A 25041-nucleotide genomic window follows, 5' to 3' on the forward strand; every position below is an offset into this window, starting at 1 on the left:
TTTGTAACTTTGTGCATCTGTTTTCAATGTCCGCTAAGTCTGTTATAAGTTGAATATTATTTCTTATTCAAACTCAACTTATTCTCTTTCCTTTTCAATGCTCCATTTTTTCTTTTCGTACTTTCCCTTTCATATTTCATTACATATTCATTTTGAAACCAGACGTTCAGTTTGGGCTTACTGTTTGAATACTAAAATCAATGGTGGTTGTATCGAGTCGGTTTATTTGAGTGAATACGATGTCACTTATTCTATTTTGTTAATATGGGATCCTATTTTAGCGTCCTATGTTTTTTTTATGTCCTCTTTTTCTTTATGTACTATGTTGTAGCGAATATATAGACACAATAAACAAATAGTAATTAAATATGTTTACAATTAATAAATTAGTGACGCCTTTTGAAAGTTTTGAAATAACAGGGTGAATGTTTTTGCATATCGCTGACTGCCTTATTTCAAAGGTATAAGATCCACTTACAGTTAATTATTGTTGGTGTTAGTACTATCCGACACGCATAGCGTGAAGAGTTAGCACATTGACGTGCAATGTCATCGCCCCAGACTGTACAAATAGGGGTGCGAAATGTACCGATGTAATTTGAATATTGTGTCAAGTTTTTACAGTTCGTTGTACTTAATTAATTAATTAGTATAGGTATCTCAGGCCGAGAGGTTTGGCATTGGCATGTACATATTACGTCATCGTTCGTCGTAGTATAGATCGTTGCCACACAGGTTGCATAGAAACCAGCTGGACCGAATATGATGTCCTTTGAGGACCGCGCAGCGTGGCTAACGAGTTTTGTCTAACAATACCTTCGTCTAGACACGTACCTTGTTTAATACAAATTGTTTCACTACACGAAAGTTGGGAGAGAATTCAGACTTTTAATTAAATTTTTATTTAGCACTGAAAGTTTGTTTTATAAAACAGTTAGAATATACATTTTATAAATGTAAAGAACCAAGGCGAATACAATACTCTTTATGACGACCGGTCTGGCCTAGTGGGTAGTGACCCTGCCTGCGAAGCCGATGGTCCTGGGTTCGAATCCCAGTAAGGGCATTTATTTGTATGACGATACAGATATTTTTTCCTGAGTCATGGGTGTTTTCTATGTATTTAAGTATTTGTGTATTATATATATCGTTGTCTGAGTACCCACAACACAAGCCTTCTTGAGCTTACTGTGGGACTTAGTCAATCTGTGTATATAAGAATGTCCAATAACATTTATTTATTCTTTATTTATTACAGACCTCACACTGTTTACACATGTGCACTGACTGTGTTAGTTGTCTAAAAATGCTACTTAATCAGCATCAGGCTTCGTGCCATAGAAACCTATGGTGCCATAATGTTACCACAACATACGTAATTGTCCATATATTTTATTTATTCATATTAGGTCATTTGTTCTTTAGATGCTAGAATTTATGGTACCCATCAAACTTTGTAATAGGTATTTAAGTATATCAAGTTTTTCTGCATAAAAATATTTCATTTCCTATCCATTGATTTAGGCATTGGTACAGGACATTTGTCATCATAATCGTTCGCTGTGAAGAAATATTGAAAAACAGCATACACCAAAAGCACAGCAGTAAAACCTTTTTATTTACTTTGAGCACATCTGCTCTGAAATGACGATAAGTCACGAACATTGGCGGCTTTCCTCTGGTTTCGTGTGGCGATGTGTTTGTTGCCTACGTTTACGTTTGAATCAATAAATGAAACATTCGTAACATTGACTGTGCCTAAGTAACTTATAATAAAATATATAGCCGTGATCGGCAACGGCGACCCTGGCTAATGACGATCGTGAGCTCTGATAGAGCATTCCGCGGGCTGTCCCGTACAAACGCATTTTATTTCCTGTGTTGCGACTCTTTTCTCGGCATTTAAAGCAGACGATTATTTTGCTATGCATATTTTTGACCTTTGTCATAGAAAAGGAAACTCCAATACCTGCAAATCTTCAGAGAATTCGCGTTTGTACGGGACAAACGGTAGACAATTTCATGGAATGCTCCTGATATGGCTGGAAAAGTCGAACTTTTAACAACTATCACAGATGTGGCAATTAAGTGGACTATTAATAACATACCTATAACTTAAAATAAACGAGTGGCTTTGTAAACTAACAAGTCTAACAATTGTTTTTAGTTAAAAAACACTCCTACTTTCTACTAGAAAATCACAACGCAATCTTTACCTTCAAATAAAACCTTGGAGCCGGTAAAGTCGATTTTTAGGGCTCCGTACCCAAAGGGTAAAACGGGACCCTAATACTATAGTAGACCCAAACCAAACGGACGACCGGGGTCGTAAAACTTCTCATTCGCGCTCGCGTAGACGAAGGTAGGGTGAGAGAGATAGCGATATGAACCCGGTCGTCCGTTTGGTTTGAGTCTACTATAAGACTCCGCTGTCCGTTCGTCCGTCTGTCACCAGGGGGCCGATTTTTGAATCTCGACCATTCGATTTCGTCACTCGAAAATCAGTGGAAAACGATGAAATGCTATTTTTGAAATTCTATTGATAGAATTTGAGAATCGAGTGGTATTGACCACTCGTATTAAATTCTATCAGTAGAAAGTAGGAATCCACAATTTTAGTCACATTTGTATTATATGACGCCAATAAAAACATATATCTCAAAGGAATTAATTTATTAAATTTTTTGTGTTTATTAGATTAGCTAGTTTTTGATTGAAAATAAATATTTATATTAAGTCCTTATTTTTTTGAAAAATTACTCTAGTGGCGGTAAAAGTGATAAAAACAACAGTGACTGTCAGTGTCAGTGTCAAATTAATTGAATAATATTACAATTTACGGTTACGGGTCAACTACATTATAATATATCCAACCAATCTAAGATGGCCAGTTTAGAGGAATATCTATTATTCAACTTATTAAACAGTGAAGAAGATAGTGAAGATGAGAACAATTTACCCGCGCCATTAGCGAGGCGGCCTCAGGTGCCGGCTCAAGCAGTCATTGCAGCTTTCCAGCAAACTGAACAAAAGTTCAAGAAAAGCTACAGGCTTACAAAGGGGCTGTGTAGAGACCTTATAGAGAAATTGAAACCCTACATAAAGGATGCCGAAAGGACATCTGATTTAAATGTCGAAATAAAGGTTTGTTAGTCATGAATTGATTCCTAGGGCCACTTTCACCATTCCACTAATCCGGGGTTAACCAGTTAAACCATTAACCCAGTGTCTAATTGTACTGGTAACCAAGGTAACTCCAGGTTTAACCGGTAAACCCCGGTTTAGTGGGATGGTGCAATTGGCCCCTAGTAAGGGTGCAATGTGCTATTCTGATTTCTGTAATAAACCGTTATAATTGTACCCTTTCTTCTTTTTGCAGGTACTAATTGCGCTGAATTTTTTAGCCACAGGGTCATACCAAACACCCGTGGGCCAACACTTGTCCAGAAAAGTATCACAATCAGCTGTGTCAAATTCCATATCAGAAGTGGTTGCAGCACTCAATCATAGGGATATATTTGGACAGTTCGTCAAGTTCCCAGCTAATTTAGCAGAGTTGAACCAAATAACCCAGCAGTAAGAATTAATATTTTTTTGTTTAAAAAAGTTGTATTTAACCGTGAGTAGTATGTTATTAACATCTAAGGACCTAGTAATTTGAACTGTATTGCAATCAGGCTCTTGCATATAATCTCAGCTTGCATATAAGTCGGCAGTTAGCCAACTAACCTTCCAGCACCCAGAGGGAGCTATCCTCATAATGTTTTCTATTACCCGAAAGCAACTGGTAAATATCAGATGATATACATATTGTACACTGAGTGTAAAATATGCCCGGATTTGGCCCCACCACCTCTGGATTGAAATTTGCAGACCTTTGCCTACCACTCCGCTACCACCACTTTTATATGTACAAAAATAATACATGTAAATGAAGGTACCTACACATAGATAACTACTCAGACTTTTCTAATATGTGCCTGAAAATTTTGCACTAAAGTTGAGCCAGTTAAGTTCCGTAATTGATAATAAGTATTTTGTATTTGTTTACAGATTTTTCAATCTCTATGGGCTGCCAGGCGTCATAGGATGCATCGACTGTACCCATGTGGCCATTGTTCCCCCCAACAGTGACGAATTTGACGAGAGGTCATATGTAAACAGAAAAGGAGTGCACACTATTAATACACAACTGGTATGCACAATCTACAATGTCAGAAGAACCCCATTACCTCGTTAGTAAAATAATATATTGATAATTACAACTGCCTTTTCAGATTTGTGAATGCGTGTTACAAATGTAAATGTATTGTTTCCGGGGAGTACCCACGACTCATACATCTGGAACCAAAGTGCTGTGCTGCCACTGGTGGAAGGGTTGCACAACAATGGGCACACTAGTTACTACCTCATAGGTGAATATTTTACTTACATTTTATTCTTTATTATGTTGTCTTGGTTGTACTCACCTTTTTAGAGTGTAATTAATTTATACTCCGAAATATTTACAGGTGACAGTGGATATGCACTAAGGCCCTGGCTTCATGTACCTGTGACGGAGCCTGCCGAGGGAACCCCGGCATACCGTTACAACGAAACATTTAAAGTTGCTCGAGCAACTATCGAGCGCTGTAACGGACTGCTGAAAGGCAGGTTCCGTTGCTTGAAAAAAGAACGAGGACTACATTACGATCCAGAGAAGGCCACAAAAATTATAAACGCCTGTGTTGTACTGCACAACATCTGCGTCATGAATAATGTGGCACTAGATGAAGACGAAGAGGAAGAAGATTATAGAGACCTTGGGATGGAATTGCTTCCTCCCCCTCCTCCCAATCATCCAAGAGGAAGGCTAAACCAAGACCTTTTGCGTGGTCAGGCCATGCAGAATTATATAATTAATAATTACTTTTGAATAAAAAAACTCAATCTCTTGTAAGTTTTTATTCAAACCTATAAGATGAATCAACAATGGTTTGGTTCCTTTTATTCAGTAGCCTTAGCATTAGTGCGCTGCGACAAGAGATAGACTATCTCTTTCTTATTAATACAGTTAGAATGGACGTTTAGTTTATCTACCTCGCGGTGCACTCGTGCTAAGTTTACTGTAACAAAATAATCAACAATTTTGGTCCTATTGATCCTATACCACGAATGACTAGGCGGGAACAAAGTTTAGTATGTCTAAATTAGTAAGAAAACATGGTGCTATCGCACCTTGTTTTGTTGATGCCGAGTTGACGCATACTTAGACAATAATATGCATACTAATAACCTCTGAACGATTCAATCAACAGTATTAGGTATAAATTATTTTCTTAAAAAAAAACACTTAGATACATATTTAATCACACAAACGAATTAAGTCTTTGGGCTTGATTAAATTATCAGTCTAAAAATAACAAATAGGTACTAGTTTTAATAAAATATACTTTAAACCATATTAGTCAACAACTAAATTTACATGAACAATGTGCTTACATAACTAAATTTACATGAGTAATACGTTTGTTCCTTGATAATGAACCAACATATTGAAACAAAACCAAAAAATCAACTTAGAGGGTAGCCGAGAAGAGTGTATTACCATAGAGAAAAAAATACATAGATTGCTCATACATCAGTTTTAGTACCAAAAAGACTATTAGCCTCGAGTAGCGGAACTATCAGTACTGCTTCTTGACAATAGATGTAGCACCGACCGGAAAGTCTTATGCTGTTGAGATAAGACTTTCCGGTCGGTGCTACATCTATTGTCAAGTAACAGTACTGATAGTTCCGCTACTCGATGCGAGATGTAGACACTGAAATTAATAGTCTAACTGATGTATGGAGCGAGCACTCTTGTCTTATTATATTTCTCTATGGTATTACACATGTACACTACATGTCTATGTAGTATGTCATACTATGTATTACATTTTCTACTTAACAAACTCTTCTAGCACTATCTTCTCAGCTACCCTCTACTGTACAACTTCCACCACCTGAGATAAGTGGTAGACCGAAAATTCCTATCTTAAATAAAAACGATTTTTGTTTACACTTCTAACAAACAAATCAACTAAAGTATTTAACTTTTAACAAATAAAATAAATCTTTCTCTGAAAAAGTCTTTGGACTCATTTAAAATTATCAGTCATAGGATAGCCTTAGTACTTAGCCTTATATGGCCTTACTTATGTTTTAATAATACTATGATCCATATTATTCAACAAACAGGGTCAGGACGGCAGGTAGGTACTTGGGTATTAACCACTAGAGCAGATTGCTTCGCTCTCTTCCTCTTACAGATAAAGCAATCTGCTCCAGTGCAGCAGTTTGCTTTCTCATATTGTCAAGGAACTCCCTGTAAAAATTAATCTCAGCTTCAACTGCCTGTTTTTTTAAATCCAATTTTTGTTGCATCAAAGTTCTTAGGTTTATTTTTTTTTGTTTGACCTTTTCTTTCGGTTTGGGCAGTGCAGCATCAGCATCATCATCTGAAACTAAAAACGATTTATTTTACAACCTTTAGTTATAAATAAATAATAACAAATATTAGGGAATACCTCTCTTACTTGTATCAACCTAATGACAAACTAAGCAAATTTTGTTATTGTACAAGGTGAATTGTATTCAGTTACCAAAGATTGGAAAAAATCCAATGAATAACATATTCCTATTCATTCCTAGATCTTAATGACCCAACTGAACTAAAGGAACTAAAAGACTGAACTAGTTCATTTAAATAAATAAATATTATAGGACACTCTTACACAAATCAACCTTCACACACAATCAAGCTCAATAAGGCTTGTGTTGTGGGTACTAGACGACGATATAATATCGATAATATATAGATACCGACCGTCCGGACCGATTGACCGAGAGTAGTCACTGAGCCGCAAGCCTAAACTGAACGATAATAAATCTTTTCTCTTTCTGTCACTTACCAATTTGTACCACCGTAGTCACCTCTTCCTCTGACTCTGCCTCCATATGACTTATCATATGTGCATCAACTAAAAAAAAACAATGAAAACTTAAACACCAATTCCACAATAACAATAATGAACATGATGTAAATCTGTATTTCCATTTCTATAAACCGAAAAGTATTTTCATTCTGTTACTACTTACAGTCGAAGGTGACTTCTGACTCTTGTGAGTCTCGGTGGCCCGAAATAGTTCTTGGGTCGATAAGGGAAGCAATGTTCGTTTCCACCTCTGTTAGAGCTTGCAGAGGCCGGCCTCCTCCCGTTCTGTGTAGGTCCTTGTTAATGGCACCTTTTTTAGATTTGGTTTTGCTCAACAGATCTTGCCATGACTGAAAAAAATTGCTGTGCTACATCATCATATAGAATTTATTACCTTCCTCCATTGCTGCCAGGTCTTAGTAGCACCTGGCATGGCGTTTAATATAGTTGTTATCTCCTCCCATTCTTTTTGTGCTTTTTTGTGTGTGAAGCTGGAGGTAAACTTGCCTGATCTCAGCTCTGTTCTCGAAGCCATGATATCGGCTAGGCCTTTTTTTTTGGGTACTCGACATGTTATGTTTATTTTCAGACATTTCTGAACACTTTGCGGGCGCAAATACAAACGAATTCTAAACAAACAAAGTAAACTAATATGAAATTCCAAATACTGCCGAGAGGGGCGACTGGCCGCCACAATATTTACCATAACCAACCATAGACTCATTAACGAAGGAAACTAAACGTTTCATTCCATAGTAGCATAAAATAAAAATAAGTTTTTTTTTGTACTGTCAAGCGTAAAATACCCCAAAATGTTTATTTATTACAAATATTACACCAAACACCAATTTCAATAAGGGTATACCCCTTAATTTTAGTTTTTAAGTAAATTTAAAATAACCGGTAATTATCGACTTTCTGCGTACAATGAAATGCAAAATATCGATAGTCAATCACTACACAGTCGAATGGTGACTTTCAAAAATAAGTTTTATTAGGATCATGCGAAAAAAATCGTGACAAATTTTCGTGTACGATTATTTTCGACCACACGCTTTTAAATTCGAACGTTCGAAATTCAAAAATCGGCCCCCAGGCTGTATCACACGAACCGTGATAGCTAGACAGTTGAAATTTTCACTGATGATGTTGCCGCTATAACAACAAAAACTAAAAAGTACGGAACCCTCGGTGGGCGAGTCCGACTCGCACTTGTCCGGTCTTACATTATTAAAACATTGTCGTTTCTTATCGCGTTGTATGGATGCGTCACTTTCGTTTCCTATATTAAGGTAAGAGATATACATCTCACAACGCAATAACATATCATGAACTTAATTAACGTATAAGTAATCCCGTAGTTATATAATGCTAGTTATTACGCTATTAGGAGGTAAAAGAGGGTTATAGTAATACGACTTTATATCCTATCATGGTTAATATAGGAAATTATATGCCATTATAATTTATACCTAGTCTATAATTACTAATCTGGTTATAAAATTCATTACGACGGCTTTCAACGTCAAGTTATAATCCTCGCATTTAATATTACTAAGCATTAAGTACAGTATAAAAACTTTTAAACGAAAGTAACTTGACAAGCGTAATTCAACCATAATGATAATGATAAGAGTCGCGCCTATTACGGCTTTTAAAATACTTCGAAACATCAGAAGGATTAATTATGACAAGAAATTCCTACGAAGGCTGGCAATTGTAATTAACTTTATTATACCGGGTGTGGCCTGTAACATGAGCTAATAATTAAAACATAGATTGTACTCCGCAAACGGTGATACTTTTGTTCAACAACTTTTAAAAATTATGAAGTATTTAGACTCGCTATATTTCATACAAAATAAATATTAGCTTCAATGGACGCCATCGCCACGTCATATCATTGTGACTGACGTTGCTTGTCACGCTTTAAAGATAACAAAATTCGCAATACATTGCGTCTTAGAATAAACTTTAAAATGTATTAAAAATTAAACCACAAGTTATTTTTAAAAGTCGCTGAACAAATGTTGGTCAGTATGAGGAGTACAGCCTACAGTTTAATTTTTTGCTCATATTACAGGCCACACCCGGTAGTTTATTGGTTTACAAGAACCTGAGTAGTATTTTATTGTTATTATTAATCTACCGCTGCACCTTCAAGTAAATTCCACTTGACTGAATCGCACCAACAATGGCATTGGTCAAAGAATTGTAACAATAATTCTAGGATCTATATCTGAATCCCTAAAGTCTTTTCTCCTATCTTTGCATTCCCTAATATTATTGTCATAATGATCAGTTGTCCTAACACTAAAAACCCTAATTTCAAAATGCCTAATGATTACTTATTCTAATTATATTAAGCATATTTTCTTTTTTGCGAGGGTCGCAGTTCTAACCCTAACCTAACCTACTTTCGTGGCAGTAAGTTCTAAAACCTAATCATTTTTCAGAACCTTACATTATGGAAAATAATCGTTATGACAATTGATCTTTAGGGCATGTGCCCATTAGGACAAACCAGTTAGGGCAAGTGACTTTAGGACAAACGTTATTAGGGATTCAGAATGACACCCTAATTCTAGGATGCTCTTTCGTTTAAAGTGCCCTATCTATCGTAATATCACCTGATCTTTGATGTTAAGTATACCGCAGTGAGGCTTTCAACATAATGTTAATGTTTCCAAACACTCAGTTCAAAGCGTATTAAGGGTAAGTTGACGAAAGATTACACTGCTTTGAAACTTTATCACCATCTTTGTATCTGTTTAACATTCACAAGTGCTGCTTAATTAACTCTAAGAAGGTCTAATACTCAGGTTACTATTTCGTAGGCGGCTTGAGCATTCGCGATTATTTAACGTGACTCGTGATAATATTTCTCTGTTACCAAATTCTTAGGTAAAATTAAGGAAGATATTCTTAGTTAAATACTTTAAGGGAAAATTCTAAAACTAAGCGAATGTCTTGATAACCTTTCTATACTTACAAGAGTTCTAATTCTATGAATAGAAATAAGTCGTTTATTGTTTTGTTTAACAATATAAGCCTTTCAGAAAATTTCAGCCTTGGGTAAATGTTCAGCTGTTCGGCAGGAGCCTCCAAAAATTACCCAGTTTTTGAGTTAATCCATCCCTACACCTTCATTATTTCTCACGCAGTATTTTTCATTCGAATTTTGAGTACGGAACAAGTAGAGTTAGACCAAGAAAAGTCTGCAGAGATCTCGACAGCACACGTAGTGCCAGTGGTGCGTCATAATTTCATGGAAGCTTGCTTACTATCTGACAAAACCTCTGCAGAATTTTCTTGGTGTAACTCTATTTTTTTTTTTAAGATCGCAATTTATGACTAATTGCGATCCTGAGTTAAGTTTTTTTTCTTAGGGTGTCGTGTAAACAGCCAATCAAAAGGTTTAGTAATCAAGATGGATTGATTGACAAGGATAAAAACATGTTGACACAATCATTGCCACAGAGTAAGGCTTGAATTGATTGGCCACGTCCAAGACCACCGGTGGGGACCCGGGTATGTCCTTAAACCACGTCCAAGACCACCGGTGGACGGGCAGCAGCGTCCTTCAAATTCGGTGTACTCGATTGCGATCGCCAACCCGCCTGCCAAGCGTGGCGATTATGGCATTCACCCCCCAAAAAAGGGGGGGGGGCTATATTCAGCAGTGAACGTCTTATGGCTGAGATGATGATGATGAAGGCTTGAATAGTGTGACCACATGTTTGAATTTGTTGTAAAAATAGTGACAGTAGATTTTCGTCATAGGTATACGATCATTAGTGTCATTACATTACAATCGGTGCAACTTGTTATTGCTCGAATCGTGTTAGTATAACACTCCATTGTTCTGTACGTGTGAAAGAGGTGTTTTGATATGTAGCTGTGAATGGTTTTTTAAATATTCTCTATTCGCATTCTCTATGTATTCAATGTGGTACCTACTCTGTTTGAATTGGTACAATTAGTTATTGTACAAAAGTAACTAAATAGCTTTTAAAATAAATGAAATTGTAACCAGTACTATAGATGAATATAAAACTATTGATAAACTTACACACACTGAATACAAACATACATCTTTGTATACCTAGTCTAGTGCCAATAATGAGAGTTTGTCATTGGCAATTGAACGCTAAGACAAAAATAATAAACATGAATTCAATAAAGTAGGATTATTTCATTAAAAACGAAGCACAATTGGAACAATGAGAAAACGATTAATTATTTGATTCGAACTAATCACGCTGAAATAACTTTCACAGACTGCTAGTTCGCAGTAAAACACGAATTGTATTGTTTTATGTAATTGTTAGTCTAGCTCGCTGAGGTCATTTTTAAATATTCAGTGTAATTTGATTATTTCGCTGAAATTGAGCAAACCATTTTGCAGTAAATGCTACTGTTAACTAATGGAGAAATCTGAAATGTAATCAATTTCACTAAGGTTGATATCAAAGTGATTCAATAAAATAAAATAGACTAATTTCGAAAGGATTAGAGTAAACAAAAGGTAAGGTTGACCTTTTCCGTTGACTGGCGTAGGATAATTGCTGAGTCACGTTATAGTCAACAAAATACCTAGAAAATCGACCAGTTCAACCCGAGAGTTCAACCCTACATTAACTGTAGTGACGTCATGGCTCACTAGGCGAATTAGGATGGAATGTAGGACAAGTCGTGTGACCCCACTAGGAAATATTTAAAAGCAAAGTATAAGTCTACTGAAATTTCATTTTCTCAAAAATGGACGGCAAAGTCGACTTTGCCATTTAAAAAATAGGTCGCGAAGCGCGTAGTTTATGGTCAGTCAAAAATTAAAAAGTTAAAAACATTGCAGTCTCGATTTTTTGGGACTGCAATGTTGCATACAAATTCCATTATTTGTCGAGTTCCAAACTTTTTAAAAGTTGAAATGGCCATATCAAATGAAGGCACAGGCCCATTAAACAGCCAAACAGATGATTAGTACCGCGACTATTTAGTTGTCTCAAATAGGTTGGCGTATTTTCGGCAGAAAAATACACTTCTATTTTTTTATTAAAAAAATAAAAAGGCGGCAAGGGCTTTTTTCTGTGAAAATATATACGTAACAACGTTGCTTTTGTAAAATATTTCTATGATATTTATATTTCTTGCACCATTTTTGAGAAAAGCACTATATATGACTCGGCTGGAAGGCTACTTGCTGGCTTCGGATTCAATTAAACGGACTCCCAAGGTCGTCCGTTTAAAACGAATCCTCAGCCTGCAAGTAGCTACTTCCGAGCCTCGACAATAATGTACTATTAAAATTCCGGCATAGTTGTTGATAATTGCGCTGCGACATTTCTTTCAATGTCAAGTAGGTAATGTAAGAAAACAGTATTTACGTTTAACGACCGTTTTTCGCGATGACAAAAGTCGTATTCGTTTACTTTTATAAGCAAAATTCGTCTTCTAAATGTCGCAATATCTATCCGTCAATCGTGTAACTGTCCTTGCATTTTATCGCATATTCTCGCTAAAAAAAGCTAAAAAAAATGTCAAGTGCACTCAACTGATATCCGATATCTTAATGTCCGTAATAGAAATCATGTTGTCGCTCGGAACACCACGGTCGCGGTTGAAAACCACATAGACCACAGCCTTCGACGATTCGCACGTGATTGAATCGCTTTATTCTCGCTATTGGAGATTTCAGTCTAGGTATAGGTACTGTTTTTTGTCATATATTCACGCTTCAGTACCAACCTACAAACACGTTTGCCTCGTGCGTCAATCGAGCCGCAAAAAATCATGTCCAGTGAAATATCTGTTTTTTACTGCACGTTATGAGCATCCTGGAATAATCTATTTGAATAATCGTGTGTGAGATGCAGTGCAATAACTATTAATCAAACGTTTATTAATGAATGGTTTTAGATTTGTATTTAGTTATTTGCCATTGTGGATACTTTTTCCCGTATTTAAGTATGGGGCCATGACCGGTATTTATGTTAATCTTGCCCTGTAGGCATTATTCTACTCACATGTATTACACAATACAACGGGCATAGCGTTTGTAACAATAGCCCCCGGTTGCCATATCGCGCGAAACGTCATGGCTATAGGCGTTTGCGCAGCTGTCAGTGAACTTGCGTTGAACAATACACTCGTGTAGGTCAATAACGTCCGCTTCCGCTCCAACTATATCCGAATTATTCATGCTGGTTTAGGTTTTTTATATATAATCTAACCAGTATTCTATGCTTGTTTCAGGAACTGTCGCGAAAACAAGAAACCGTCGATCCCTCGAAGCACCGCCCACCAAGACTGAGAACTCACTGCCGTCTTCCAAACTATCTCCTAAAACTAATTTTAATTTATCTTTCGGAATCAAAACCTCGCCACCTAAATCCTCTCCTCCTACCGTTTCAACTCAGAAATCGACAGAAAGGAGAAGAAGTTCTGAAACCGTCACTAAGCCTAGCTGTATACCTCTTTCCAAGAAATCTGTTGAAAAACAAACCAGAACCTCCATATCACCGATAAAACAAGAACCCAAAAAACAGACGTCGAAAGCTGAAAATAAATCAAAGGCGGAGCCATTGAGGCGCAAGTCCTTAAGTAAAAGCCCGGAGAAGGCAAAAAGTGATACCGAAAGTAATCGTAACGATAGAAGACATCGAGCTCAAAAAGAATTTGAAAGTCTTAGTGAAAAATATCATTCAAAGAAAAGACTGACTAGTTTAGAGAATAAATCTTCAGGAGACACGAATGTTGCTAAAAACGCATCGCCTAGTAAAAATATATTAAATGACAATTTACAAGTTGCTAAGCCTGAGGCGAAAGTCGGAACTAGCCTAGAAAATTGCAAAGATTCTACGAAAATGTCGACACTACATGAAACCATGAGACCACACACTGGTAGCTCTAGACTTTCGCAGGAGATGGATAGCTTAGCTGCATTGACGAAACAAACTTTAGATAGGGTTAACAAATTATCGAATAACTTAAATAGTAATAAAATAAATTTAGACTCGTCTGAGCCACGTTTTGACACAACGTTATTTGCATCGACTTCTCAACACAAAGATAATGGTCCTGCTTTCACTTTTGGTCATACTAGCGAGAAACTAACACAGAACAGAGGTGTAACTGAAAGGTTGAGGGACATTGACACGGCAGCTCAGAGGTTGATCGACTTTGAAAAACAAAGTGCAATGTTTTCTGATCTCAATAATGATACTTCTAGTCAATTCCGCCGTCTTGATGCAACGTCGACGTCCTGTAATCATACACCTGTGTCTATTTTGAAACGAAAATCTATCAATGATGACAGTGCAATTAATAATGCTTCTAATCACGCGATTGCTTCTCCACCGGTTACATTTTCTCCGAGCGTTATCGAACCACGTCAATGTCGCTCTGACCGACAACGACAAGGGATACTGAAGAAGCGTCGCAGCTTAGATGAATCTCAGGTCGCTAGAAGGCGATCCTGCAGCCCAGAAGTATCATTCGCCGAAGACGGATCACCGGACACGAACAAACCAATATTAAAAAACCGCAGATCATCTTTAGAAGATGTTGTTAGAAACAGATCACCTGATGGACAAATACAGGGAATACTAAAGAGAAAAATGAGCAGAGAAGAAGAAAATGTCAACGACGATTTGTCTCACAGCTCCCCTGAACCGCACGGCATTTTGAAACGGAAATCAAATTCTAGTTCCAGTAGCAGCACAACGTCGTCTCACGTTTCAATTGCTCAAGCAGTTTTATTGGCAGCCGCTGGCGGCGCCGAGATAGTTGACGATGATAAGGAAACTGTTAGACCAATCTTAAAGAAAACGAGTTTTTCTGAAGAGCGGCCATGTGTTGATATACCTATTTCCGACACACCCAGGCCTATTTTGAAGAAAAAATCGGTGGAACACGAAGAATATGACTTTGAACTTCCGAAAAAGCCAATTTTGAAATCATGCAGAAAATTGTCAGGTGATGAGGGACACACTTCAAGTTTCGATCTCAGTGAAGACGACAGAAGCTCTCGCCGGTCCTCGCTCCTTAGGTCACGCACGTCAGATCATTCTGGGTCGGAATGTGAAGCTACTGTAAGGCCTATTTTAAAGCAGAGAGGTTCGAGTCTCACTAGGGAACGTAGCCAATCGCCGCGCCCACGGCTCTCATTTTGTGCGGACAACGATGCGAACATCAGTGTCACGAATTTCAGTCGCGATGCGAACGACTTGTTGGCGGCTGGACCGCGACGCGTGTTGAATCTCTCGCTCGAGCCGGAAGAGAGTGCTAAAAATCCTTACCCGAGTGCTGTGCTTAGACGAAGAAATCTCCGACCGAAAACGAACCCTCGATCTAAAAGCTTAATCGGAGACGTCAACGATGAACTCCTATCGATATTAAACAATCGCCGATTAAAAGTCGACGAAAATAGTGAAAACGCACGTTTTGATCTGTGGGGTCAAGAAAACTCGCAGGAAGTTGAAGGTAGTAATCCTAAACCGTTTCCTTCAATTGCTGCGCGTATAAAAAGTATGGAGCAAGCTCTCACTAAAGAGTTTTCTCCCAGAGACCAGCCTTCGACGTCAAGATCAAAACAGCGCGACCGCGACCGTTACAAGACGCAGCCCATCACTGTCGAAGAAATGCGGTCTATAACTTCCAGGTATGTAAATCTTGGTTATTAAACTTTACAATATAAGATAATTACTGCATTATTTTAAAAGAATTTGAGAAATTGCCAGTCGAGTCTACACGAAACTTACCATGCCTTTGCCAGCCGGGAATGAAGAGTTTTAAGCGCTTAAAGAATGTCCCGTTATATAGGAAGTATGCTAACTGTAAGGAAGTTGCTTTTGACGCAACATAATTCATGTGTTTATTTTATATTTATTGTAAAAATGCGATTATGATGTCACTAGAAAGTTCGCATGTTGTTTACTGCCGGTAATTTTTCTTCCCCACATGTGCGGCGTCCTTTATTTACGAGTTTTCTTGTGTAAAGGTGATTGTGCTTTGTAATGGCCGCTTAGCCGCTGGATGCCGAATTTTGGCTATCTGCCATTATTTTGATGGGCACACGCGTGGCGTGGGCTGCTATTGAATGTTTTGTTCTGTAAATTTGCGGGCTTGTTTGATACTCAATGTAAATAATTACCTTAATTTTCTTCCGGGTTTTCGCTTAATACATTAAGTTACGGTCGGATTCGTACAGTACAAGTTACAGGAGTAAATTTAAAATGTAACAAAGAACGGAAACTAATTTCTTGCAACCGCTAGCATTATTACATTTTCTCTTGCTTTAATTTTCTCTTAGAATGTACACTTTAGTTTGTACAAGAATTTTCTATTCGATTTTCTCTTAAGATCAAGTTCTTTTCGGAATTGGTAATCTATCAATGCCGCGCGTAATTTGTGTTAATTTGATTTCCCGTGTGCTGATATCATCTCCGGCCAGAGCATTAGTATTGTGCTGCTCGTAGAGACCGTCAGCATTAATTTTGGCCAGTTCTGTTTAATGACACCAACTGGCAATAATAAAAATTGTTTTCCTTTCATCTGTTTCCGTTATAAAACACCATGAGTTACACATCGCGGCATAACCTTGCGGAATTGTAAGTGACATTATATATTTATTTATCATATTACAAGCTCATTTCTCTTTTAACTTCTAACATTGTAACGTGAACGAAGAAAATTAATAGCACCTTAACAAGGAAGATGAGCGCTCGTAATTTCTCCATGAATATTTATCCTATATTATATTGTAAGTGATATTGTGATCGCAAGTGGAGATAATGAAATATCTTCCTTTAATATGATATTTTCCTCTGAATGGTGTACAGGAAAATAATTTGGATAATGACTTGCTGGACACACACAAAGGGATACAATGAACCGTATTGGGATTTTTCCAAGCGGATTTTTCTTGATAGCTTTCAGATGAGGCTCGCTTTGTCTTGCTATGACACATTGTAATATTTGGCGCTCATTGTGTAGCGTTACTATAGTAGTAGTATTAGGTAGATAGTATCTATATTTTATGATTTATGGATGCCGGAAATTAGTCTTAGTAATAGATATCTGTACCCATACCAGTGTAGATTTTCACCTTTGAAACTCATGTCGAACTTGGGTATCTTGCTTAATATTTTATTAACAGTATTAAAAACTATCGTAAACGTTTTCATACAAGTTCTCACTAGACAAAGGTAATTTAGTTTTTGCAAATGTGTTTTACTTTTACTGCTATTTATAAGTTGTTTGTCTTTTACACTGATTTCTTTTGTCTAGTTCGCTTTTCTTAAAGGGTATACGTATATATGTGACCTTGGAAGCTAAAGTATAAATAACTCCAAATACAAGGTGACTAATTGGTCGCCAACCCAACTGAGTTCCATTTCATGTTACGATTGAATTGTTTTCATACAATTGCATAATAGGTCTTTGGCAGCGCAGTAATAATGTTATTGTGTCACAATGCGACTTCAATGAACTTTTTACAAATGTAAATGTTTGCAGTAACCGGCATTGAAAACGGTTGCAAAAAGAATTTGTAAGTTTGTCTATTATCTGCTAACAAATAACTCGTTGGAAAATACATGCGTACAGAGGAGATATATAATTATATATACATAAATTTAATTTGAAATTTATCTTATCTATGTATTAATCTTGGTTGGATCCTCAGCTTTTGCACAGGACAGGGTATACGATTTGATAGTATTAGGTGACATAAATGTTACAAAAATGTTGTGTTATGTGTATGTGCGTGTGTATGTTAAATGTTATGTGTTGTGCAATAGTAGATAGCAAATAAGTTAAATTACGTCACATTTGTTGGAAAGGACACCCACTAACCCAGTCATGTAGCCACAGTCTGCAAATAAATTAATGCGGATGCATTAAATGTAGCCTAATAATAGTCTGTATCTGCGTATTGTTCCTGACGCGCAGACTCATTAATTTATTCGTCCTAAATTAAGCCGATTGCATTAATCTAGTGCATGATTAACATCGCCGCTAGTACGGTAGCTGAAACGGCATTTTGATGACGGAAATACACTCCAGCCGTTAGTGGGTCAAACACTATTTCTGTATCTGTTGTGTTCGCATACATCAAATGTTATGACCGAACGATACGATTTCGATGCCCTTAATTACGATGAATCCGATGCAACTGGACGCATCTGCTGCGTTTAAACTTTGATCGTTGTTCAGAAGCTCTTGTTAATATGGAATATTATTAATTTAAAAACATTTTTTTTACACCTATTTAAAATGTCCTTCCATGGCAGTGTATTTATTGGTTTGGAAATCCGCTGCTCAAAGCTGGCTTGTAAAATATATTTGACTTTTTCTAGGTTCAGTTAAACTTTCGATGTCGAATGGTAATTATTTGAGAATAACGATTTGGAACACGTATGTACGAATATTGTAATTATCCCATAATAACTTATTTAGGAAGGTTACCTTATTTAGTTATGAGAGACTAAAAACAAACAAATGACCTGTACATGCCATTGTGTCTACATTATTAAGTCCCTTCAAACAACCATGAGTCATCAGGTGACTGAAACCCGATCGATAACTCGGGCACCGCTATCAGACGTTTATATTTAGACTCTGTCAAACTTTCTTTAATCGATAGATCAGCAATGCCAATTCAAATCACTCGAGCCATAATTCGTCGATATTTACGAAGGCGCACTGAAGCGACCGTCTCTGTCTTGTGTACGGCTGTGTTCTACATTAACGCGTTTCTTTTCTCATTCTGCAGTTTGGAGCCGGGCCAAGCGAGTTTCCAAGTGTTCGGCCCCGCGGGCTGTAGTTTTCCGAGTCAGCCCGTCGAGTCCGGTGCTCCTCTGACGGCCAGGAGCGCGGGAGAACCAGACCGGCCCTTTGCAAACTTTGCAAACTTCGCAACCTTCGCAACCCCACACTCGCCACCCTTTACGAGCTTCAGTGCCCACAATCCTACAACATTCAACGGCTTCACCGATCCGGCAGTCAAGGACGACAGCTTCGGCGAGGCCACTTTCCTAGACTTCGAAAACATTGCTGCGATTGCGAACCTCGAAAGAAAGCAGTCGACCTTGGATGAGATCGAGCAGGAAGTGAACAAAGTCCAAATTGCATTAGACGAGGACAGTCGCGCCTTGGAAAACTTGGAAGACGAGCGTCAGGAAGGTGACAATTGGAGTCTGAACGTCTCTTGTGACAGTGGCGTGTATAACCGTGCATCTTCCAGAGACTCCGGCCCGCATTCAGGTTAGTATTTCATCATGTTATGTTAATCCAAGCTTTGCTCATGCTGTATGAGGTCATATAGGTTTATTTTTACTCCCCGAAGTTTAGCGTAATCGGTGACTTATTTAGCAAGCGGAGCAATCAAAACTAATAGCAACAGTGTCATAAAGTATACACGAGCTAGTTCCAGCCAGCGCCGGCTTGCATTAACTTGCGTTTGTTTATGTTTGTGCTTGATAATTTTAGATTTGGGGATACGCCGTTATGAATATAGGGACGGTTTTGAAAATAAACACTTTCTGTAACCTTGCACGTGCCTCGGGCCCTAGTATTTGGGTCAATGTGACGTTTGACAACATTCCGTTTGTCATATCTCAGGTGTTTGTTACTTTTTGCTTTATTTTTTTCCGACATCTCATTTATCGTGTATTAGTCATTTAAAAAGTACTGATTCATCTCGGTCACTGTGCCTGTTATTACACGACTGGCCAAAAAAAGGAGTGTACTGTTTTCAGCGTTCATGTTTGTATAAGATAGAGATAAAGATAAAAAATAAGTAGTTTATTCAAGTAGGCATATTACAATGAGCTTATGAACGTCAAATAAAGCTATGCCAAGAAGATTTAAATTTCCCCCTCAATTGGAGTAGGGTATCCCTATATGGGACCGGCAACAAATGTATGTATATATGTGAGTTAAACCGTAGTTTTTTTCTAAATTCTAGGCGAAGAACTAGGCTTAATCGAGAGCCAAGAGATCAAAGAAAACCACGCAACGAACAGCAGCAACGACTGGTCTCCATCGTCCATCGAGCAGGGCCTGATCGCGATGGACAGACAGAGGAAGTCGACAGAGACCGAAGGGCAGAGCCCTGAGAGTGACGATGAGAGGGAGCAGACCGGCTTTAACCTGGGGCTCGTTAAGAGCAACAGTGTTGTGGCCCGAGCAAGCATGTGGCAGCAGCTGCAGCAGCAAGCGAAAGGTAAATGCAGTTCTTGTATCTTTCTTCTTCTTCTTCTTCGTCGTTGCACTCTACAGAGTGGTCGTGTCCATTATGTAAACTTTTGAGTGACTCGCTTAACGACACGTTGCCATTCCTCTCGTAGAGCTGCTTTCCGTGAGCATTCGCTTACTGTGGCCGACATGCTGGCTTAGATTTGGTCGGTCCATCTCATTGGCGATCGTCCTCTAGCCCTGCCACCTCCTACTCTTCCTTGCACAACCAGACGTTCTATTGATGTCCTGTCTCGCCGACACACGTGTCCTAAGAAGTTGAGGATCCGACTTGTATTTTTACCCTATCACAGAGTTCCCATTTTTGTGGTAAAAGTGCGCGTAGCTCAAAGAGCTGTGGAATTAAAAGCTTCCCAACGTCCTTGAGACAACGCGCGCCCTAGGTTTTCGCCACGCAAAGTTTGTGAAGCTATCGAAATGACAAGAGAGTATTGCATACACGTGCCGAACGCGTCCATGTTATTTGCAGCAATTCAGCAATAGCTTGTGCCCATAATACGTGCAAATCATATTCGGTAAACTGAATACTAAGGTTGTGTTTGTGTTGAATATCTGTGATAATAGCTTTTAAAACTTAGTATTTTTTATAAAAAAAGATGCGACGGTAGTTTTTATCAGTCACAGTTTTTTCAGTGTTTTCAATATGAATAAAATGATCGACCGATCCTATATACTGTGAAGTAGCGTAGGTATACGGAGTGACTAGTGCTTGGACATTATATTTTCGTCATTTACTGCGAAAGCCCTGCGTAATTTATCATCAGTTACCGGCGCGGTCGGTCCTTAAAACGTTTCTTTATTCAATCACTCTGTCGTCAACCGAGATCTCACATCTCACTCAACAAAAACTACGTAATTTTTGTTGAGTGAGCCATCGTCCACACTGCCAATTGTCCATCGGTAAACCTTATTACAAAAGGCATAAGGTCCACCGATGGACAGTAAGACTTAAGAGTGTTGCTGTTTATACCTATATCAATTTCAACAGAAATTCTCAACTCTCTCCTAAGGAGCAGAATGGCATTTGTTTTCCCTTTATATCGTAGAACAAAAGAAATTTATTCTCTCTCCAAACAAATTGATTTAAATTCCATTGACACAGTCACAGGGACGCTTGATAAAACGATGGACTGGACATTTTCTCGATCCGTTTGATATACCTACTTAGGTAGATCTACAATTTCCATACTTTTATAACTAACACGGGACTTAATCCCGTAAAACTTACGTTTATTTATGGCCTGACGTTTCGAGCGTGACGTTACGTTCGTGGTCACAGGCAGACTGGCGAGGAATTGTATCAATATCTTAGCTGCGCGGGTTTTGCGAACTACCCGCACTTGGTCTTGATTATTCACTTGTACCTACACCAGGCGTGGCTCATTCCGCGATTTCGTCGCTTTGCTACAGGTAGCTAAAAGTACATCCGTTCGACCCCAATTTTGGGGTTTGCCATAAGCCGCGCGTGGCGCTGTCGCCACCTAGCGGCCATATCTGTGCTGATCGTGACAGACGCGTTTTGTTAGAGAGTGAGTCTTCTGTACCTAGTACTATTATTTATTCTGTGCCTACACTAGGGTTGTCACTTTGCCTACACATAACACTCACGACATCCGATGGTACCTATGAGAAATTCCCTGTCCCTCATTTTGATTGAAATTGCGATGCTTTTGATGTTTATTTTTTTGTATTCTACAATTTCCGTTGCGCATTTATATTTTTCTAGAGAGAATTGAGAAATGTGTCTGTACGAGTTCTAGTTATTGATATTTTTTTATTTCGTTCAAATGCGTCCGCCTCCTGTATGCTTAATTTTATTCAAATCGGGGGCAATTTTTTTGTAGAGAACGCCAATAAAACTTAAATAACGAATGTAAATAACGTGGCGTTACGGTCGCATTTGACATCCCGATATACATTTATTCTTATTGATTGGCGTTTGTCGATTATTTATCTTGGAAACGAGATGTTAAAAAGCTGTTTTTGCGCGATAAATAACACTGGTGGATTTAACTAATATTAATCGTCAAAATTTGTAAATCTGATACGATACCTAATATTAGGTATTAACTCCCTTCTTATTCATAAACGCGCTACAAACCTCAATTAGCTAATAAACGTTTGTCTTTGTCTGTAATTTTGATTTATGTATTTGTAAGAAAGGGATAAAACATAATTTACCTAAATCAAGCCTGTATAGCTTTATAAATGTGACGTTCCACGGCAAAATGTACCTTATGGCGGCTGGCGCTTACGTCGCATAGCGCCGCAATAATATTAGAGCGGCGTTAATAATAGCGTAAGCGCCAACCGCCATAAGGTATCTTTACCCGTGGGACGTCACAAATAAGGGGCTAAGTGTACACCCACAACATAGTAACTAATAATGTTTTCCGAAAATTCCAGGTACCCCAAAACCGTTGATCCGCCACAACCGATCGAAGAACATGGATGGCTCGATCTCGGATCGGTACAAAACGCAGCCCATCTCCTTCTCACCCACACAACCACCACTACCACCGCCGCCGGCCGAACCTCCGAAGGAACTGCCTCCTCTCTCTCAGTCCAAAAGCACCGCCAATGTGTTGGACAGAGACGAAGATGGTAAGCATACAACATCTTTCTTAAGAAGCCTTTCTTAGTTTTTGGTCATACTACAAAAGTCAATTTTTGTTCCTTTTTATTACGTGTGTAGTTTTTTAAATTGAAATAAGTTTGTGAAATCGTCAATTCTTCAAAGTTTTTGATATTGGCATGTAAATTGCATTAGTTTCAAAAATTCAAAAAGCTTCCTTTCTTTTGATTGTCGGCTGTTTCTTTTTTGCATGTCCTCGACTACTCTACTATGTGTATGTCCCGGGCTCTATCGTAAACACAAATGCACAATTATAATGTATATACGCACACACTCACCGGTGGCAGCTAAGTTAGACGAGGACGACCCAGCGAAGATGTCACTCATGGAGAAGATGAAGATGTTCAACTCTAAGCTGACCCACAAACCTCCCGTGGCCGGGTTACCTAGACCCAAGGAGGAAAGAGTACCTCGGACGTCGCGACTGAAGACTATGCCAGTATTAGCCAGCCAAGTGCAAGAGGCGATGGAGCAAAACGAAAGACTGACGAAGTCTTTTACACACAATGAGGTCCCGCGTAACCCAGACTTTGCGTTGAAAATGGAACTGTTCAGATCAGCGAGCGCCAAGAATACGTCGCTAGAGTATCTGATGAGGCAGAACGCAAAGTTTAGGAGCTTAGGTCTGATTTTGTTCTTTTTTTGGTTCGTTGTTTTGCTTGAGTCGCCGCTTCATGGGTACTAATCCTCGAGTTTTCGTAGTTGTTAGATTTGAAGGTAAGTTGGTGATAACCTTAGTTGCATGAGGTGCCTGAGATTAAAAGTCTTGCGTTGGATTTCGTAGATGCTAGTTTACAGGTGTTACCCGATTGATTGGAAGATTCAATATTTACACTTACTAATTGCACTTCTGAAATAATATAATACTGATTTTATTTAATCTGCATGTCAAACCAAGTATTTAGTCACCCTTAAAACTGGACATTGTATATATCGTCGCTGCACTATTAAATTCCGAAATGTGTACAATTAAAAAAAAAATGAAAACCTGAACCTTGGGTTTTCTCTCAAATAGTGGATTTACAAGCGCAACGAACGAACGAAATCATCTTTTAACAACCAATGTGTACTTGAAATTATATTTGGAGCAGTTACTCACATGCTTACTAAATCTGTTAGTCTCCTTCAATAACTTTCATATTTTCTTGATATTGCCATAAACTATAAAAATGTACATAAACAACTTCATTGCACATTTTTCAGAGTGATGAATTTCATTGTTAACAAAAATTTCCATTGTACGGTCGACGTTGAAGGATATTTTTCCACCATAAAGCATTGTGGTAAGCTTATGAAAGATAAATTGTATTCATATTTCATTTTTGAATGCCTCGAGTATTCCACTTCTAAGGATGGTATTCCACCTGTCCAATTTCTTTGTCCAATGTCATTACGTCTTAGTCTCTCATTAAGCAAAATGTGAGACGCAATATACATGGACAAAGAAATTAGAAATGTAGAATACTCGTACTATCCTAAGCAAAAGATTGGCTCTTATTTTTACGTATCCCCATCTTAGCAGTTCCCCATCAGTTTTTATCAAAAACAAGTTTGTTTTGGCTTCATCGAATAAAAAGTCAGTTTCAGTCTATAGTTATACCTTAATTTATCAACAAAAAAATATTGGAAAAATAGTTTAAACTGGCCTATTTTAAAAGTACCTTACGGAAATATAATGAGCAAAACCAGAAATACGAAAAAAAATGCCATGATTCTTTAAAGCTCGTATCTTTGACGTCGATCTTACAAATATAGCTTCAATGCTATTGCACTAAAGGTTAATTCACTTTGGCAATGTTTCAGATCTCGACGAAGATTCGCCAGCGGAGCGGGCGCAGAGAATGATCACCCCGGAAGTCAGGGGCATCCTCAAGGCCGGGGCGACAGTCGTGCCCAAAACTAAGACCTTGGCGAAAGGAGAAAGTTCTGAGGTGAGTTGGTTTTAATTACTACCCAGTGGAAATATTAAAGTATGCACAATCGGTTTTTTTAGGGTTCCGTACCCAAAAGGTCCGTCTGTCCGTCAGTCTGTCACCAGGTAACTCGAGAACCGTGATTTGAAATTTTCACAGATGATGTGTTTCTGTTGCCGCTATAAGAACAAATACCCCATACAACAAACGTGATTTTTTTGTCATTTTTTGCGTAATGGTATGGAACCCTTCGTGCGCGAGTCCGACTCGCACT

General features: G+C 38.2%; 3 protein-coding genes across 3 annotated transcripts in view; 2 read left to right on the plus strand and 1 right to left on the minus strand.

The window, feature by feature from the left end:
- Nucleotides 1–25041, plus strand: part of LOC134668655 (uncharacterized) — a 282363-nt gene that overhangs the window by 121963 nt on the left and 135359 nt on the right. The window contains exons 5-10 of the mRNA XM_063526097.1: nucleotides 13215–15621; nucleotides 18736–19226; nucleotides 19930–20187; nucleotides 22626–22823; nucleotides 23142–23477; nucleotides 24658–24785. Of these exons, the coding sequence (XP_063382167.1) occupies nucleotides 13215–15621; nucleotides 18736–19226; nucleotides 19930–20187; nucleotides 22626–22823; nucleotides 23142–23477; nucleotides 24658–24785 (3818 nt within the window). The remainder of the gene's footprint in view (nucleotides 1–13214; nucleotides 15622–18735; nucleotides 19227–19929; nucleotides 20188–22625; nucleotides 22824–23141; nucleotides 23478–24657; nucleotides 24786–25041) is intronic.
- Nucleotides 2770–3612, plus strand: LOC134668844 (uncharacterized). The gene is made up of 2 exons (XM_063526315.1): nucleotides 2770–3144; nucleotides 3380–3612. The coding sequence occupies exons 1-2, from the start codon at nucleotides 2884–2886 to the stop codon at nucleotides 3578–3580; spliced, it is 462 nt and encodes a 153-aa protein (XP_063382385.1). The 5' UTR covers nucleotides 2770–2883; the 3' UTR covers nucleotides 3581–3612.
- Nucleotides 6259–8042, minus strand: LOC134668611 (uncharacterized). Its single transcript, XM_063526050.1, has 4 exons — nucleotides 7354–8042; nucleotides 7123–7309; nucleotides 6936–7004; nucleotides 6259–6488 (listed from the first exon to the last, which is right to left on the minus strand). Exons 1-4 carry the CDS (start codon nucleotides 7681–7683, stop codon nucleotides 6259–6261), a joined length of 816 nt encoding a protein of 271 aa, XP_063382120.1. The 5' UTR covers nucleotides 7684–8042.

Source organism: Cydia fagiglandana, chromosome 11, assembly GCF_963556715.1.
Source record: "Cydia fagiglandana chromosome 11, ilCydFagi1.1, whole genome shotgun sequence".
NCBI lineage: Eukaryota > Metazoa > Arthropoda > Insecta > Lepidoptera > Tortricidae > Cydia > Cydia fagiglandana.

What these genes read in the sequence shown, in the direction of transcription:
- LOC134668844 (XM_063526315.1), top strand. Translation starts at nt 2,884, where the DNA reads ATGGCCAGTTTAGAGGAATATCTATTATTCAACTTATTAAACAGTGAA. An exon ending in ATTTAAATGTCGAAATAAAG is followed by an intron (nt 3,145 to 3,379) that starts GTTTGTTAGTCA and finishes TTCTTTTTGCAG; the next exon opens with GTACTAATTGCGCTGAATTT.
- LOC134668611 (XM_063526050.1), bottom strand. Translation starts at nt 7,683, where the DNA reads ATGAGTCTATGGTTGGTTATGGTAAATATTGTGGCGGCCAGTCGCCCC. An exon ending in CCTGGCAGCAATGGAGGAAG is followed by an intron (nt 7,310 to 7,353) that starts GTAATAAATTCT and finishes AATTTTTTTCAG; the next exon opens with TCATGGCAAGATCTGTTGAG. An exon ending in GTCAGAAGTCACCTTCGACT is followed by an intron (nt 7,005 to 7,122) that starts GTAAGTAGTAAC and finishes GTTTTTTTTTAG; the next exon opens with TTGATGCACATATGATAAGT.